A 16,909-nucleotide genomic window follows, 5' to 3' on the forward strand; every position below is an offset into this window, starting at 1 on the left:
AGCAGGGGCTCCCAAACTTTGGCCTCCCGCCCCCTTTCCAGAAAACGCATTACTTGGCGCCCCCTGGATCGCTGCAGCACCCAGCAGGGGCGGGGGGCACCCACTTTGGGAATCACTGGACTAGCAGAAGCTGCCCAGGCAAACTGGGGCTGGAGAATAGGAAAGCATTCCTAGCCGTCGGGGTAGTGAGCTGCCCAGTGGAGTGATGGGGAAGAGGGGGATGGAGTCCTCCGAGGTCTGCCAGCAAGGGCTGAAAAACCGCGAGCCGGCTGTGTTTCAAGGGGGCTTTCTTAGGGGTGCGGCTTGGACCAACCAACCCCCCGCCCCACCCCACCCCACCCCAGACCAGTATCTGGCCACACAATGGCCGGACACTGTGCGAACTTAAATGAGTGTCTGAGAGAACCAGGATCTCCTCCCCATCAAAGGCACCACAGTACACGGTGTAGAACTTTATTTTGCGTGTAAAAGTTGGGGCCGGTGAGCCACTAGAGCAAACCAACACGGCGCCCCGTGGGGCTCGGCGGAGCTTCGTGGGGCTCGGCGGAGCTTCGTGGGCCTCGGCGGAGCTTCGTGGGCCTCGGCGGAGCTTCGTGGGGCTCGCGGAGCCCCGGGTCGTTCAGAGCGCTGGGGCTAGGCAGGGCCTGATCTTCCTGTTAGATCTTCAGACACGGTAGGGAGCGTGTAGGGGGAGGCCCTGCCTACAGAGAGGGTGTGTTCTCTGCCAAGCCGCCCCCTAATGAGGAGCCCCGAGTCGGCTTTACGACACCCTCGTCTCGCTTCCGAGGCCCATCTCAAGCCCCGAAGCTGCGGCGCCCCTTTATTCCGGATGACGGCGACGCTTGCCCTTGTTATCCCGCCAGACGCAGTAATTCAGGGCGGTGGCCATCGCCATCCAGGCCAGGTAAGGGTACATGAGGCGGGAGGCCGTCGGGCTCACGGGGTGCCAGGACAGGGTGGTGGCCACTGCAGCCCCGCTGGTCAAGATGATCTCCACCAGGCCCTGCAGAAAGAGGAACACGAGAGTCACTGGCCCGGCTGCCAGGACCCCGAGGGGCAATTTCTAGATCCCCTCAGCTCAGAGAGACTCCCTCCTCTCCCCCGGCCTCCACTTTCTCAGCTGTCAAATGGGCATGACAGAGTTTGTCCTGTGTGCATCACAGCACAGGGGATTATGGGAAACACACTTTGGGCCAGATCTGGAAGGGAGGGGAATGTCCTTGGAATCGGCTCAAACTCAGCCGCTGCAAGAGGCCTTTCTGGGTCTCCCCGAGACGCCCCCGCTTTTAGCCTGTGCCCGCCTCGTGTGGGCACACTGCGCATGTCTCAATTCCTCCAACGGAGATCACAATCCCCCCAGGATGATCCCAGAGAATCCCCTCCCCCTGCCCGGGCGGCCACCCTCTGGCCGTGAGCCCTCCGTCTCCAGCTCATCCCAGCCCCAGATGAGAGGCACGGAGGAGGCCGTCACGCCCTCGGCCCTGCGTTGCCCACCAGAGAACCGGTCACGGCCCAGCTCTTCACATCTGCCCACTCCCGTAGAGCCCGAGTCCAACTTACCCAGCCCATTTGGTGCGCACCAAAGAATAAGGGAGGCCAGGCCCAGTTGAGGGCCAGCTGCCCGGCGTAGAGCCCCAGGGGCACCAGGGCCTTCTCGGTGAAGCCCCCCAGCTCCTTCCAAACCAGGTAGGAGCCGTACCTGAAACAGAACACACCAGAAGGAGGTGAGCGCCCTGGAGGGCAGGCACGATGCCCCCAGGCAGACGCCCCCAGAGGCTCTCTGCCTTCCTTTTCTCTGTTCCACTTTCTCTTATTCGGAAAAAGTTTCCAACATTTCCCAAAGAATGTCGAGTCTCAAATGCTGTCCCCGCCACACTCGGAGCGGCCCCTTGGGAGGGGGAGCCATCTCGGCTAGTTCTTACCCAGCGAGAGTCACGCAAAACACGTTACAAAAATATTGAGAAAGGAAGTGAAAGAAGTTTGCTTGGGTCTGGCTTCGGACGCCAACAGTTCTCTTTCTCTAGAAGCAGATTTTGTTACACCCTCACCTTCCTTCTTAGGATCAACACTGTGTTCTAAGGCAGAATGGTCAGGGTGGGCCATGGGGGTCAAGTGACTTGCCCAGGGTCACCCAGTTGGGAAGTGTCTGAAGCCAGATTGGAACCCAGGACCTCCCGTCTCTAGGCCTGGCTCTCCATCTGAGCCACCCGGCTGCCCCCTGGTTTGGGGGGGGGGTTATGACTCCTTTGGGATAGTTTGGATCCCTGGATGGCTGAGAAAAGCCGTTATTCACGGTTGTTCATCCTACAGTACTCCTGACACTGTTCAGTGTTCTCCTGGTTCTGCCCGTTTCACTCTGCTTCAGTTCCTGGAAGTCCCTCCAGGCTTTTCTGAGCTCCTCCTGCTCGTCATTTCTTACAGCACGACAGGATTCCGTCCCAGTCGTGGACTAGAACTTCCTCAGCCATTCCCCGGTTCCTGGGTGTCCCCTCGCCTTCCAAAGCGTCGCCCCCCTAAAGAGAGCCGCTGGCGGTGTCTTTGTCCGCACAGGTGCTTCCCTTCTCGGCTTTAATCTCTTCGGGACGCAGACCTAGTCATGGGATCACTGCTGGGGCGAAGGATACGGCCTGTTCTACAGCCTGGGCTCAAGGTCCAAACCGTTCTCTGAGCTGCCCGCAGTGCGTCTGCGTGCCAGCTTGCCCACATCCCCTCCTGCTCTGCCGTGAGAGGCCGCCCTGTGTGGCTGTCATACAGTCCCTGCGGGACAGACGTCGTCGTTATCCCCGTTTTACAGAAGGGGACACGGAGGCCCCAAACCTCCCTCCCAGACGCCAGGATTTTAATTCCCTGCCTGGATCCAAATGACAGACCAGAATTCCTGAGTGGGAAAATCAATTAGAAATCAAATAAATGGACGTTTATTTTAAATGTAAAAATAAAATGGACAATAAATTAGAAAATAAAATCTTAGGGCAGAGAACGTTCAAGCTGGAAGGGGCCTTCAAGGCCACCTAGTCCAACCTCATCCAAGAGCTCTCCTTTCTTCGTGCTTCCAGGCTGGCAAAGCGCTTTGCAATATTGCCTCTTGAGGCCCTCCCAGCCACCCCGGGAGACACAGGCTCTTGTGAGCCCATTTTATGGGGTAGGAAACCGAGGCAGACGGAAGTGAAGTGACTCACCGATCGTCAGACAGCTACTGTCTGGGGAAGGATCTGAACTCGAGTTTTCTTCAACTCAAGTCTAGTCCTCGGCCTGCTGTACAACCCAGCAGCCCCCTGATGCTGCACACAAGGGAACTGAGGTTCCGTGGGGGTGGGGGCGGGAGTTATTGCAAGTCTCCGTGTAAAAAAGGACGCTGCTTCTTCTTATTTTCCAGAGGAGGAAGCTGACATTTGTGCAAGATCGCAGAGCAGGTCACAGAGCCCCAGACGCCAAAGTGAGCTTTCTGCTGTCTCCGTGCCCTGCTTTACGGATGCCCTTTTGCGTCGGTGCCCCCAGCCTCGAAGGGAACCCTCTGTGGTCAGTAAAAAGTGCAGCTGAGCGAAAGGAGCCTCTTGGAGCACCCGGAGCCACCACGGCGTGGCGGGCAGCTTCGGCCCCAAAGGGCCCACCCTTCCCCTCCGTCGTCCCAGGCTGCTTTGACGCCCAAGACCTCGTCAAAACTAAAGCCGCCCAAGCTTCGCACAGGTTACTTTGGGAAGTACTGAGCTCCCCATCCCTGGAAGTATGCAGGCAAAGGTCGAATGCCCCCCTGCCGTTCCTGTGCCAAGTGGGAAGGGACTCCCGACTGCGGATCTGGGATGTCGACCGAGGCCCCACCTACCCCATCGCCGTGTACAGCGTCCCCCAGACGGGAGCCAGCGTCCAGTAGGGCGGATGCCACGATGGCTGCTCCAGAGTCGCGTACCACGTGGGCACCTCGCGGCTGGTGATCCGGGAGCCCAGAATGCCGCCGACGCTCGGGAACAGCGTGAAGCCGACCGCAGGGACCCACGGGGGCGCCATGTCCGGCGGGTTCTCTGAAAAAGAAAGGACACGGGCTCAGGGCCTCGGGAAAGAGCGGGAAGTCCTGTGGGCCGGCTGGCCGGAGGCTGGAGCCAGCGAGGCTCCTCGGCCATCAGGGGATCATGATCTCCCTCTTGTCCCGCCTCCTGCCATCGTTCTGTTACCAGTGATGTCCCGGGAAAGGGCCGCCTCCGCGCTGTCCTGCCAGCACCCCCGGAGCCCCCGCCGCAGGGGAACCTCAGCCTGCTCCTTCCGGGGCTCCGGGTCTTGGAGGCGTTTTGTTCCTTAGAGAAAAGATTACGAGTCTGGGGGGCGACCGAATGGACCTTAAAAAACGACGCTCTTCCCTCCTGTCTTAGAATCACTACTGTGTGCTGGCTCCAAGGCAGAAGGGCGGTCAGGGCTAGGCAATGGGGGTCAAGTGACTTGCCCAGGGTCACCCAGTGAGGAAGTGTCTGAGGCTACATTCGAACCCACATCTTCCTAACTCCAGGCCTGACTATCCATTGAGCCATTGAGCTACCCCAGCCCAAATCTCCTTTTTTTTTTTTTTTTAAAACCCCCACCTTCCGTCTTGGAGTCAATACTGTGTATTGGCTCCAAGCAGAAGAGTGGTCAGGGTGGGCCATGGGGGTCAAGTGACTTGCCCAGGGTCACACAGCTGGGAAGTGTCTGAGGCAGGATTTGAACCCAGGACCTCCCGTCTCCAGGCCTGGCTCTCCATCCACTGAGCTACCCAGCTGCCCCCCCAAATCTCCTTTTTTAACCCTATTATGCTGGGAGAATCAGCGAAGGCCTGCTTCCGCTAGGGCTTGTTTCACCACCTCTCTGTGATGCGGGGCTTTGCTGGCCTTTCAGGAGGCGCCAGACCCTTGCAGGCTGCAGCGACATATACGCTCTCCACCATTTTCCTGTGTCACCCCCACAGACCGCCACCTGGCGGGCACCCCGGACGTCTCTGCAGCACTCTGGAGGCTCCGAAGTTCTGTCCCTCTTTTTACTCCCCGTCTGCATGGAGGCAGAAGCCTCGCCGCAGGGGCCCCACGTTCTGTCCACGTCCTGTGTGGAGAGCTGCCGAGTGTGGCACGATTTTGGTCCCGGAAGTAGACGGCAAGTCTGCTAGTTTGTTCTTGTTCCGTCGGGTCTGACCTCCGTGACCCCGGGCGGGTGTTTCGGGGGCGAAGAGACTGGGGGGGCTGGCCATTTGCCTCCCCAGCTCACTGGACAGGGGAGGAAACTGAGGCAAAGAGGGTTCATTCAGTGACTTGTTCATGTCTTCCTCCCTCGAGCCCCAGTGCTTTATCCACAGGGCCACCTAGCTGCCCCCGACACTGGTATCACATAGTATAAACTGCTTTAAACTTTATCGCTCTTATTGCCGCTCTCAAGCCCGTTTTCCCAGAGGCCCCCTCTGGCTCTGGTGTTCTTCGACTTGGACTCTTCATTCGAGTTCCCATGAAGGAAAGATGCCAGCCTGCCCTCGCTGGGGCCCCGATGGGGCGGGGAGCACACGGGTCCCACTTTAGCTCTCTCTGCTCGGAGCCAGATTCACATCCCCACCGGATAATGAGGGGAGAGAGAGGATGACCCTATTGGAGCAGGAGGGAAGAGCTACGGGCCTGGCCATCAGCCCAGCCCAGCGACTGATGGGAAAATGCAAGAAGCTTCCTGCCCGCCCAGGCCTGCCCTCTGCCAAGGCCCTTCCCTCCACACAGGGAACTCTCACTTCTGCGGATCGAGGGCAGCCTGGGCAGTGGAGAGGGTGTCAAGACACGTGCGTGCCAGTCCTAGCTCCACCACGGACTCATGAGCAGCCTTAAGAATATGCCATCTCCTTGCTGGGCCTCAGTTTCCCCACCAATAAAAAAAAGGTGATCTCAAAGGGTCCTCCCAACCAGGAAGCTGCGAGGAGACTTCCCGGCTAGCTCAAATATAGTTTTTAAATAAACAAGTTCCTGAATCTGCCTGCTGCCGCTCCCGAGCTCTTCCCCCCAAGCCTGGCTCGCCTCCTTCTTCCTTTCTCTCTCCTGAACAGATTCCCTGAGCTCTAGGCAGCCCCTGGGCCTCCACTCCCTGTGCAAAAGATCATAAAAGCTCCCCCGCCTCCGGCTCGGCCTCTGCCTGCTGCCCAGTGCCAAGCCTGGGATGACTCTGCACATTTATCGGCCTGGGCTGGGGCCCCACCATTTGGTTTGTCCCAAGTCTCTGGAAGGATTCCTGGCATGAGGGTTTTCCCCCTGGCTTCCCTGGCTGGGCCCAGCCCTTCCTCCTGGAGCCTCACCTATAAAACAGGGACTTTTCTATCCCCACCCAACTCCCTCATGGCGCTGCGGGGAGACGCTGACACACACTGACTTCAAGAGTGGACAGGGCCCGGGGAAAGAGAGCAAGAGATGAGCGAGAGCCTCTCTTTGCCCCTCTGGGCCTCGGCTTCCTCCCCTGTAAAATGAGAAGGGCTCTTCTGGTTCTAAATAGCTCATCCCTTCCTTCTCTCTCCCTCCTTCCCTCCTTCCTTCTTGTCTTTCTTCCCTCACCAAATATTGGTGCCAAGGCAAAAGAGTGGTAAGGTCTGGGCAACTGGGGTTAAAGTGATTTGTCCAGGGTGAAGATTTGAAGCCAGGACCTCCCATCTCTGGGCCTGGCTCTCTATCCACTGAGCCATCTAGCCACCCCGACAATGTCCTTTCTAAAACAGACATGATGCCAAGAACGGAACCCAGCCCTCCAGCTGAGCAGGGCAGAGGGCCCCCCGGTGCCAGCCTCTCTTAAAGCTTCTAGAGCAGCATTTGGCGCAATTGGGCATTAAGTGCTTCCTGCATGGAGGCAGAGACATAATGGAAACATCCCTGGCCTCGGCCTCCAGTCTTGGGCGCAGAGGCCTTTGGGAAGAGCAGGAATGGGGCTCGTTAAGGCCAGCCCACAGTGTCACAGCAGGGGCTGCCCCAGGCTGCCAGTGTTTGCTTTCAGGGCCTGGAAGGGAAGGAAAGAACTCACTGGAGCTGGCTGGCTGGAGCCGGGCTGGAGCAGGGCAGGGCGGCTCCAGTTCCCTGAGGATGCACCTCGCAAAAAGTGTGGTGACTGGAGCTGTGTCTATCCCAGAACCTCAGAGCTCGGTGGGGCTCCAGAGGCTGCTGAGGCCCGCTCTGCCCGAGCCCGAAGGCCCTCCAGAGCCCCCTGTGATCTCGCCCCCCAATGCGGCTCCTCCCTTCTCCATCAGGGACTTTGGGGAAATTGGATCGTTTCTTCCCAGAAGGCTGACCGCCGTGGGCAGTGAAGGGGTGCCACAGTGCACAGAGTGCCAGCCTTGGAATCAGGAGTTCAAATCTGACCTCAGATACTTCTTAGCTGTGTGACCCTGGATGGATCACTTCACCCTGTTCCTCGTGCAAAATGAGCTGGAGAAGGAAAGGGTAAACCCTTCCGGTATCTTTGCCAAGAAAACCCCAAACGGGTCACAAAGAGATGGAGGTGACTGAAGGGACTGAACTGTTCCTGGTAGGTTACAAATAAAAACTGAAAGACAATCCCTGCCTTCAGGGAGCTCCAATTCTGCACAGCGCAATGGGAAGTATGTATCGAGATTCCTCCAAGTAGATACAAAGTGAAGGCGATACTCAGAGAAAGCGATAACAAAGTATCTTTGGGGGCTGCCGGGCCAGAAGGAGGCTAGGAAATCTACCAGGAAGAGTGAAGCAGCCCCCTGGGGCGGGGCAGATACTTCCTCCATACTCACTCAGGAAGGAGCCGGACCCAGCCAGGGCATCAGCTCTTCCAGACCTCTGCTCAGGCCACTGAGACCTCCAGCTCTTCTTCACCCTCTAGGGAAGAGCTGGCTGCAAATCCGGTGTTCAGTCCCATACTTGTTCCCCGACTTTGGGGGGCCAAGCCTTGAGCTCCTCTGTTTCCCTCTTTCTGCCCTGGTGCCATGTGTGACCCTGGGCAAGTCCCAGCCTCTCTGGGCCCATCGTCTTCCCAGTAAACCAGGCGTGGGAGAGCCCCAGCTCCGGCCTGCCCTTCCAGGAAGTTTGCCAAGAGCAGAGCAGAGCAGAGGGCCCCTGCCAGGGCTCCGGAGGCTGCCAGCCAGGCCAGGCTCTAGGAGGAGCTTCGGAGGGGACTGAAGGTAAGCTCACCCTCCGCCCCTGCAGCCAGCATTGCTCTGGGCTGCCAGCCGGGCCCCTAGAACCAAGGAGACTCTCAGCCGGGCATCTGGGCCAGCCTCGGCGGGACGCAGACAGCTCCTGTTCGAACTCGGGCCAGGGCCGGGGAACTCACTACCTCCGGAGCCGGGCCGGCTCGGAGTGCTGGGGAGCTTGGGGCGGCCTGGGCGCTGGCTCGCCTCATCTGGCCTCCGCCACGGTCCCCGGCAGCCCGGCCATTTCCCAAGCCCTTCCTTCCTCCAGTTACCTACCGTGGGGCTCCGGAGGGAGAGCGGGCAGGCGGGGGAGGGCCGCTGCTGTGTCCGGGCGATGCCCTCTGAGCGGTGCCGCACAGAATCTCGGCAGAGCGGCGGAAGCGCTTAGAGATCCTCACACCCACGGCCCCACTCTGCAGATTAGACAGATGAACGGAGGCGGGCCGAGGGGGAAGGCAAACTGAGGCTCGGCCTTCGGGCGGGGCGGGGCCGGGGATGGGCGGCTCACTCACCAGAGGCGCCGCGGAGGCCGCCGGGCCCGCCCCCAGCCAGCGGCCCGCCCAGCCCTGCCCTCCCGAGTCCGGGCCGGCCCAGAGGCCGCCCGCTGGCTGCCGAGCCCGGTTTGGGGGCCCCATCAGAGGTCTCCCCGTGAAGGGGACTCCCGGAGGAAGCCATGCCCGCCCCTTGCCCGGGGTCACACGGGGACTTCCCCTGAGCCCCGCTGCTCTCCCCTCTCCGCCTGGCCATAAAATGGGACTGAAACCCAGCCTGGGGCTCAGAGGGAAGCGGGGCTCCCGCCCTGTCCTGCTCCCCCACCTCATCTCCAACTGCTCTCTGGTCTGCTGCGGCTCTCCCAGGCGCCCCCTCCTCACTCTAAAACCCTGGAGCTCCTCGTTTTACAGAGGAGTAAACTGAGTCACCCAGGCAGGGGGAGCAGGACCCAGGTCGTGCTGTTGGAGCAGCTAGGCAAGCACAGGCCTGGAGCTGGAAGGACCTGGGTTCAAGGGTGACCTCAGGCTGTGTGGCCCTGGACCAATCACTTCCCCTCTCATTGCCTAGCCCTTCCCACTCTTCTGCCTCAGAACTAATACTTAGTATTGACGTGTGCACCGACTGGTCCTGTGAGCCTGTGGCCAGACTTTGCTTAAGGACCCCCATGGAGCAGGCACTGGGTTCATTCGGCTTTGGGCTCTCCGCTCCCCCAGCTAACCCCCTGCCAATTGGGAAACAGTTCTCCGCCATTCAGCTCTGCAGGCCAAACAGCCCACATTCCTCCACAGACCCCGGGCTCTCCTCCAGGGGCCCATTCTGGGCAAGGAAAGCTGACCGGACCGGTTCAGCATCAGGAATGAGAGGATTTCATGGCATTAAAGAAGAGGTGCTGCCCCCTGAGGCCGCTGGCCTGCAACTAAAACCTTCCCGACCAGTTGTCTCCCCCAGGCCAGAGACTGACTTTTCTCTTTGTGTTTCTTTTTTTTTTTAAACCCTTAACTTCTGTGTATTGGCTCCAAGGCAGAAGAGTGGTCAGGGTGGGCCATGGGGGTCAAGTGACTTGCCCAGGGTCACACAGCTGGGAAGTGGCTGAGGCCGGATTTGAACCTAGGACCTCCCATCTCTAGGCCTGACTCTCCATCCACTGAGCTACCCAGCTGCCCCTTCTCTTTGTATTTCATGTTTAGCACCAGGCTTGGCACAAAAGAAGTGCTTAGTAAACACTTCTGTTCATTCAACTGATCACAGAGGGATGTTGGGCATCATCAGAACTGGGTTCGAATCCTGACCATACTATACCATACTATTTGTATGATCTTGGAGTCCTCAGTTTTCTGATCTGCAAAATGGATCAGATGATCCTCGAGATCCCTTTCTAGTGGAAATCGGTGCTCCCGGACCTCGAACACAATGATGAATTTTTAGAGATTTTTCTGGTCCAGACCCAACAAGCGACCGACTAGGAGGACTGTGAGGTGCTCCGCGCCACACCCCAAACGAGTCAAGGGCAGAATGAAGAAGGACTCCCATGTACAGCCTTCTACTTTTTCCAAAGGTAGGCACTAGGTGGTGCCATGGCGCATGAAGAGCCAGGCCTGAGTTGAAATTGGACATCAGACATTAGCTGTGTGAGCCTGGGCAAGTCATTTCGCCCTTAGTTTGCCTCAGTTTCCACGTCCGTGAAATGACGGTATCAGACTAGCTGGCTTCCGAGGTTCCTTCCAGCCCTAGGGTCGGGCTGCGTCACTGACGTGCTGTGTGACCTGGGGTGACTGTCTTGACCTGCCAAATCCCACTGGCTGCAGGGAAGGGGGCGCTTCGAAAACCTTGAAGCGCTACAGAAGTTGGGGCTGTCACTTATTATATCATTAAAATGCATCATATTTATTATCATTGTTGATACGTGTAAAATCCAGTGGAATTGCGCGTCGGCCACGGGGAGGGAAAGAACATGAGTCGTGTAACCGTGGGAAAATATTCGAAAAAAGAAAAATAACTAAATATCTATTATCATTGTTAAGGAGAGGGCGCTGTGAGGAGGAGGAACGTTTCTGCCGGACTCTGGTTTCTCCGTACGACGGTCGGACCGAGCTGTGCGCGCACCCACGCGGCGCGTCGGGAGTTGCTAGACAACGGGCGCGGGGGCGGGGACGGCGTAGGCGGCGGCGGCGTCTGTCATGGCGGCCCCCATCCGACTTCGGCTTAGCGCCGGGACAGCCGGCGCGCCCTGGCGGCGCCTCTGGTCCTCGCAAGCTCGGGACCCCGCGGGGCCGCCGCCGCCATCTGAGGTGGTGGACGTGGCGGCGCTGCTGAATGACGCCTCGGTGGGCTCGAGCCCGAGGCACAGGCCTAGCTCTCGGCCGAGCCCCCAGGCCACCTCAGTGCTGCTCTTCCCCGGCCAGGGCAGCCAGGTCGTGGGCATGGGGCGCGCGCTTCTGCAATACCCGGGCGTGCGCACGCTCTACGACGTCGCCGGGCGCGCGCTGGGCTATGATCTGCTTCAACTGAGCCTACAAGGGCCGAGCAAGGAGCTGGAACGCACAGTCCGTTGTCAGCCGGCGCTCTACGTGGTCTCGCTCGCCGCCCTGGAAGCGCTGCGGCACCAGCGGCCCGAGGTAAGCCCCGCCCCCCGCCCCAGCAAGTAGTAGTTGCGCATGCTCAGGCATTTGGCTTCCTTTCCTGGCCGCCCTACCCACCGAGGTGTAGCCTCAGTCTGCACTTCTGTACAATGGGGGCAACAGGTACAGCTGACCTGGGCTGGAGGCTTTGGGGAGGTGGATGATGAGTAAAGCGCTTTGTAAACAAATCAGGGCCCGAGGAATGTCAGAGGAAGGAAAGACCGAGCCTCCTCTCCTCCAGCACCTCTACAGAGAGGAGAACATGGGTTCAAATCCCACCCCGGATGCTTACTCCCCGTGTGACCTTGACCAGTCCCTTTCTTTCCTCTGGGCCTCAGTTTCCTCCACGGTAAAGTAGGGGAGTTGGAACTGGTGGCCTTGGAGGTCCCTTCCATCTTTAGAACTGGACCTTGGTTATCCCTTCTGTGTAATGGGGAAAGAGAAATTGGACCCTGAATGTTGACCTCCGAGGTCTCAGGACTATGCAGCTGCCTCTAGACCAAGAAGAACCTGATTCTGTGTCTAATCCCCCTGGTGCTGCAGAGTGTTGGGGGCACCAAAAGCACTTAATCCAAAATCTCTCTTATCTTTTCTTTGGGAAAACCCCTCGTCTAGTGGAGACCTCCCTTTGTTCCTCTTTCCCCTCCATCTGATCAGAGATTTTCCCAGAAGGAGGAAAAACTAACTTTGGATTATCAGTTCTTTTTGAATTTTTGTAGGATTTTCAAACCCAAGACTAGGTGGTGTTTCTCCCATCCTGTCTAGGGGGCACCCACTATGGTCAGAACTGTTTATTGATAAAGCAGGAGTTCCAAGCTGCTATGATGTTCTTTGCTCTCGAGGCTCCAGGAGGATTAAATGGGGAAGTCAGGTTTGGAAGACTGAGAACCTTTGAGTTGGAAGGCTCCTAGGTATAGTGCTAGAAGGGATCTAGAGCCCAGAGTCTGAATTTCCAACCCTTTGTTTAATGCATGAATTGAGATGGACAGATCAGCAAAGGGAAAAAAGGAAGGAAAGAAGGAGGCATTCGAGGTTATGGGACCTATCAGGCAGTGGGAAGTGATCAGTCGAGGGAGGGAGGAGTAGAAGGGGCATTGGGGAGGCAGCTGGGTGGCTCAGTGGATTGAGAGCCAGGCCCAGAGATGGGAGGTCCTGGGTTCCAATCTGACCTCAGATACTTCCTAGCTGTGTGACCCTGGGCAAGTCACTTAACCCCCATTGCCTAGCCCTTACCACTCTTCTGCCTTGATTCTAAGATGGAAGGTAAGGGTTTTAATAATTAAAGAAGAGGAAGAAGAAGGGACATTGGAATGATTGACAGATGAGGGAGTAAAGGGGAAAAGTCCTCTTCAGCGCTATGAAGGTTTCCATATTAGCAACTTCCCCACATCCCCATGATGGATGTTTCTCTTCTGTAGTCTCTCCTTTTGGTTTATCCTCTCTTACGTGGTCCAGGCATCAGTCAATAACAAACATCTGGTAAATACTTATTAGGTGCCAGGCACAGTGTAAAGAGCTAGAGACAGAAATAGACCAAAAGAATCCAGCCTCTGCCCTCGGGGAGCTTACGTTCTAATCAGCTGGGCAAGGGCCATAGAGGCAGAGGGACGCTAGGGTGAGCAGAGAATCCAGATGAGGGCTGTGAAGAGGGCTTCATTCTGTGCTAGAGAAGTCAGTCCCCTTGCAGCGTTCCCAAGAAGGGGTCCCATCCAGGCTGGGGGCCTACCCTCCTCACGGGAGCACAGGATTCCTTGCTGCTCACATGAGCCTCAGGACCCTGTGTCAGATTGGGCTCCAGCTGGTTATTCAGAGCCTGTTTTCAAGGCCTGACTTTGTGCTGTACATCTCTCACCACAGGTTATTGAGACTTGTGTTGCTGCGGCTGGATTCAGTGTGGGAGAGTTTGCAGCCCTTGTGTTTGCCGGTGCCTTAGAATTTGAAGAAGGTACTCTGGATGTTTGCTGGATTTTACCCTGGGGACGGGGCCAGCAGGGGGTTTGTGCCATTGTTTGAAGTGACCCTGAATTACACAGTGAGCCTGCCTTGAGAGTAAGAGGGTAGAGTCGGGAAGAAGTAGAGTGGAGTGGGCAGAGCCCTGGACCCAGAACAGCTGCTTTCAGTTTCTGGCTCTGATTCTTGCCAGCACTTGGAGCCCAGGCCTCGGGTTCTTAATCTATAATACGGTGGTCGTAGAGAGAGGAGAGAGGTAGCATAGCAATGTATTGAGAGCTGACCCGGGAGCCAGGAAGCCCTGAGGCCTGCCCTGCCCTGACACCCTGTGGGGTAGGGGTCAGAGGTGACCCAGGTAATATCCCCCCAACACTGATGAAGTCATTTGTGTGAACCAAAACAGAAACCAGTCGAGGAATCCTAAATGTCAAGGTCCTTTGTTCCTCTCCCATCTGCCACATGCTCTTATCCTGTCTCAGGTCCTATCTCAGCAAATGCATGAATTCAGTGGGGCCCGGCACTGTGAATGTGGCTCAACTTGCCTTCTGGGTTCTCTTCCAGCCCCACCTTCCTTAGTTTCCTTCCATTGCCTCTGCTTGGAGAAGCCCTCCCCACCCTGTGTATCTGCACTGCGTACCTCTTCTCCCATGCACTGTCTCTGTCTCTGTGTCGCCCTCTTTCCCTGTCCCCTGTTCCCTCCCTCCCTCCCTCCCTCTCTCCTCTGATGACCCCCCTCCACCCTGAACAGCCCTCCCTTTTGACTCCCCTGTGCCATCCAGCTCCTAGGTGCCCTCTCCTCCCCATCGCTGCTGAACTCCTTGTGTGTCCTGTTGGGGACAGAGGGGGCAGCTAGAGAGGCAGTGCTCAGGCTGGACCACTTCACTTCCATAGGTCCCTCCTGGCTCTGAGAGTCTGTCGTTCCACAGGGAAATGAAGGGCCGAGTCTACAGAACTGAAAACCACCCTCCTGTGCTTAGGCTCATCTGCTTCCTCAGTTTCTCCCCTCTCCAGTCCAGCCTCTGCTCTGCTTCCAAGGTGATCTTCCGACACATCATCCCCCAGCCATCCAGTCTATATTCCTGGCTCCTCCAGAAGCAGCTGAGGAAGCCTTCACCAGGCAGCTTCTATTTACCTTTCCAGCCAGCATAAATGTAACTCCTCCAGTCAGGCAACCTCTCCTGTGGCTCAGCTGTGGCCCTCCATTGTACCCCCTGTCCCAGGCTGGCATTTTCCCTCATCTCTGCCTCCTGGCGTCCTCTTGAAATCCCACCTTCTGTAGCCAACCTGTAGTGCCTTCTCCCCAAGACGACCTTCTGTTTTTACTATCTGTATCTTGTATGTCCCTGGTGATAACCCTCCGTCCTTGGCATAGAGCCTGGCACACAGTAAGAGCATCAGATGCCCGTCTAGTGATCGGTGGCCTTTGCTCCTTGTCAGGATTGCATGTGGTCAAAGTCCGTGCAGAGGCCATGGAGGAAGCGGCAGCGGCAATACCCAGTGGGATGCTGTCTGTGCTCGGTCGACCTCAGTCCCAGTACAAGGCGGCGTGCCTCGATGCACAAGAGCACTGCCGGACCCTGGGCATCAAGCAGCCCGTGTGTGAGGTGGCCAACTACCTGTTTCCTGACTGCAGAGTGATTTCTGGACACCTAGAGGTGAGTGTTCTCAGGGGTCTTTGGGGACGTTGAAGATTTCCTGCTTAGATCTCCCAAGGATCCTGGAAGATGCCCTTTCTAGGAGCACAATAGTCCTAGGGTTCACCCTGTTCCCATCTGAGGACCCTGGAGTCTCACCCCAGCCCTGCTGCCAAGTAGCCATGGGACATTAAGCAAGTCATTTCCCTTTTCTGGATCTCAGTCAGGCCTCAGTCATTTGTAGTCAGTGTGGGCTGACAGGCACTGCCCCCACCCTATGGGTCCATATCCTCTAGGTCAGACAGACAGTGAGCCTGCCACCCTGGACGGCTGTGGGTGCTTGGCACCCCCTGACTCTGTTCCCTGTCTGTTCTGTATCAGGCTCTGCAATTCCTCCAGAAGAATTCTTCCAGGTATCACTTCAAGAGAGCCAGGATGCTGCCGGTCAGCGGAGGGTTCCACACGTGCCTTATGGAACCTGCCCTGGAGCCGCTGGCACAAGTCTTAAAGAAAATCGACATAAAGAGGCCGTTGGTCTCTGTCCATTCCAACGTGGACGGCAATAAGTACATGCATGCCAAGCACATCCGGCAGCTGCTGGTGAAGCAGGTCGTGTCCCCCGTGAAGTGGGAGCAGACCATGCATGCCATCTACGAGCGCAGGAAAGGCATAGAGTTCCCGCAGACCATCGAGGTGGGGCCTGGGAGGCAACTAGGGGCCATTCTGAAGAACTGTAACCTTAAGGCGTGGAAGGCCTACAGTCACGTGACTGTGATGGAGGAAGACAAAGAGGAGAAGGCCCCAGAGGCCTAGCCCAGGCTGCTCTGTCATTGGCTGGATTGGACTGGAGGGTGCTGACCCCTAGGAACCCCTTTGGAGTCCCCACAACTGTCTGTCAGAGGGAGCCTCCCTCCCAGGGCTGCTCTCTGGATCGGCTTGGGGCTGGCCAGCCCGAGGGATGTACCAATAGAAAGTTCTTGGCACTGTCAGATCCTGTGTTCTTTGGTGGCTGTCTTGTTTCAGGTGTCATTTAAAACATGTCATGGCTGGAGGAGAGAGTCAACCAGAGGACTGTGACCCCTTTAGGTCTGGTCCCAGAGGCCTAACCCCCAATGCAGTGAGATAAATGTGAGATGGGAGCCCCCCAAGGCAGAAGCACAGCCCCAGAGATACCCAGCCCTGCACCGAAGGGCCCATTGCCACAGCCTGGCCTCTGCTGGAAAGGCTCCTGGGAGGCAGAATTCCTTCCTCCCAGGGCAGTTCCTTCCTCTGGGGGAAGAAGCTTCTCTTGACCTCCATCCTCCCAAAACCTGCCTCTCTGCCCTTGGGCTCCTCCTCCTCCTCACAGTCACATTGCAAAGACACAGTGCCCTTTTACAGGTGAAGAAACTGAGGCTGGAGAGGGAAGCATGACAAGAAAAGGCTTGGTCCAGCACTCTCTCTGCCGTCCACGGTGTGACTGAGTACATCATGGGACCAGACCTGGGGCTCGAGGCACAGTCTTCCTGTTGCTGAGCTTCCTGACTCTTGGTTTGAGGGTGGTCGTTGGCTTGGGGGGCTTATGGACAGCTTCGTGTCGAGGTTTTGAAAGGTGCCTGTGATCTTGCAAGCCCAGTGGGCCTGCCTCCTCCTTGCCTTGCAAATGCTGTGTTTCTTGATTGATTCTATTCCTCTCACTTATGTGGACTTGAGATTGGCCGGCCTCGAGAGGAGCTAAAAATGTAGCCTTTGGGGTTGGGGTTGGGGTTAGAACTTCATTCAGAGGGAGCCATTCGCCCCTGCCAGGTGGCTTTCTTTGGTCAGAGAATCATGACATTATGGGGCCTGAGCATCCTCAGGCCAGGAAATAGGATCTTGAGGAACTGACCTCAGCACCCCAAGGGCAGCGAGGATGTCCCCAGAGCATTTGAGGTGGCCACCAGAGGACGGGCCTCTTGGCAGGCTGCACTAGCAGAGCCTTTTGGAGTGAGAGTCACCCTGTGTCACAGCGAGGGATGGGAGAAGAGCCTCTCCAACAGCTCTGAGAAAGCCTCGTCCCACACGGGGGCGGGGGGGGGGGGCTCCTTTTGTCCATGCTG

At 57.4% G+C, this 16,909-nt stretch overlaps 2 protein-coding genes across 2 annotated transcripts; one reads left to right on the forward strand and one right to left on the reverse strand.

The window, feature by feature from the left end:
* Positions 1-439: 439 nt before the first annotated feature.
* TSPO (translocator protein) lies at positions 440-8,496 on the reverse strand. The gene is made up of 4 exons (XM_044677640.1): positions 8,414-8,496; positions 3,824-4,019; positions 1,561-1,699; positions 440-1,003 (listed from the first exon to the last, which is right to left on the reverse strand). The coding sequence occupies exons 2-4, from the start codon at positions 4,003-4,005 to the stop codon at positions 821-823; spliced, it is 504 nt and encodes a 167-aa protein (XP_044533575.1). The 5' UTR covers positions 4,006-4,019; positions 8,414-8,496; the 3' UTR covers positions 440-820.
* A 2,124-nt stretch (positions 8,497-10,620) lies between these two features.
* Positions 10,621-16,474, forward strand: MCAT (malonyl-CoA-acyl carrier protein transacylase). The gene is made up of 4 exons (XM_044677737.1): positions 10,621-11,244; positions 13,105-13,192; positions 14,635-14,852; positions 15,213-16,474. The coding sequence occupies exons 1-4, from the start codon at positions 10,807-10,809 to the stop codon at positions 15,642-15,644; spliced, it is 1,176 nt and encodes a 391-aa protein (XP_044533672.1). The 5' UTR covers positions 10,621-10,806; the 3' UTR covers positions 15,645-16,474.
* Positions 16,475-16,909: the final 435 nt, after the last annotated feature.

Source organism: Gracilinanus agilis, chromosome 5 (assembly GCF_016433145.1).
Source record: "Gracilinanus agilis isolate LMUSP501 chromosome 5, AgileGrace, whole genome shotgun sequence".
NCBI classification, from domain to species: domain Eukaryota; kingdom Metazoa; phylum Chordata; class Mammalia; order Didelphimorphia; family Didelphidae; genus Gracilinanus; species Gracilinanus agilis.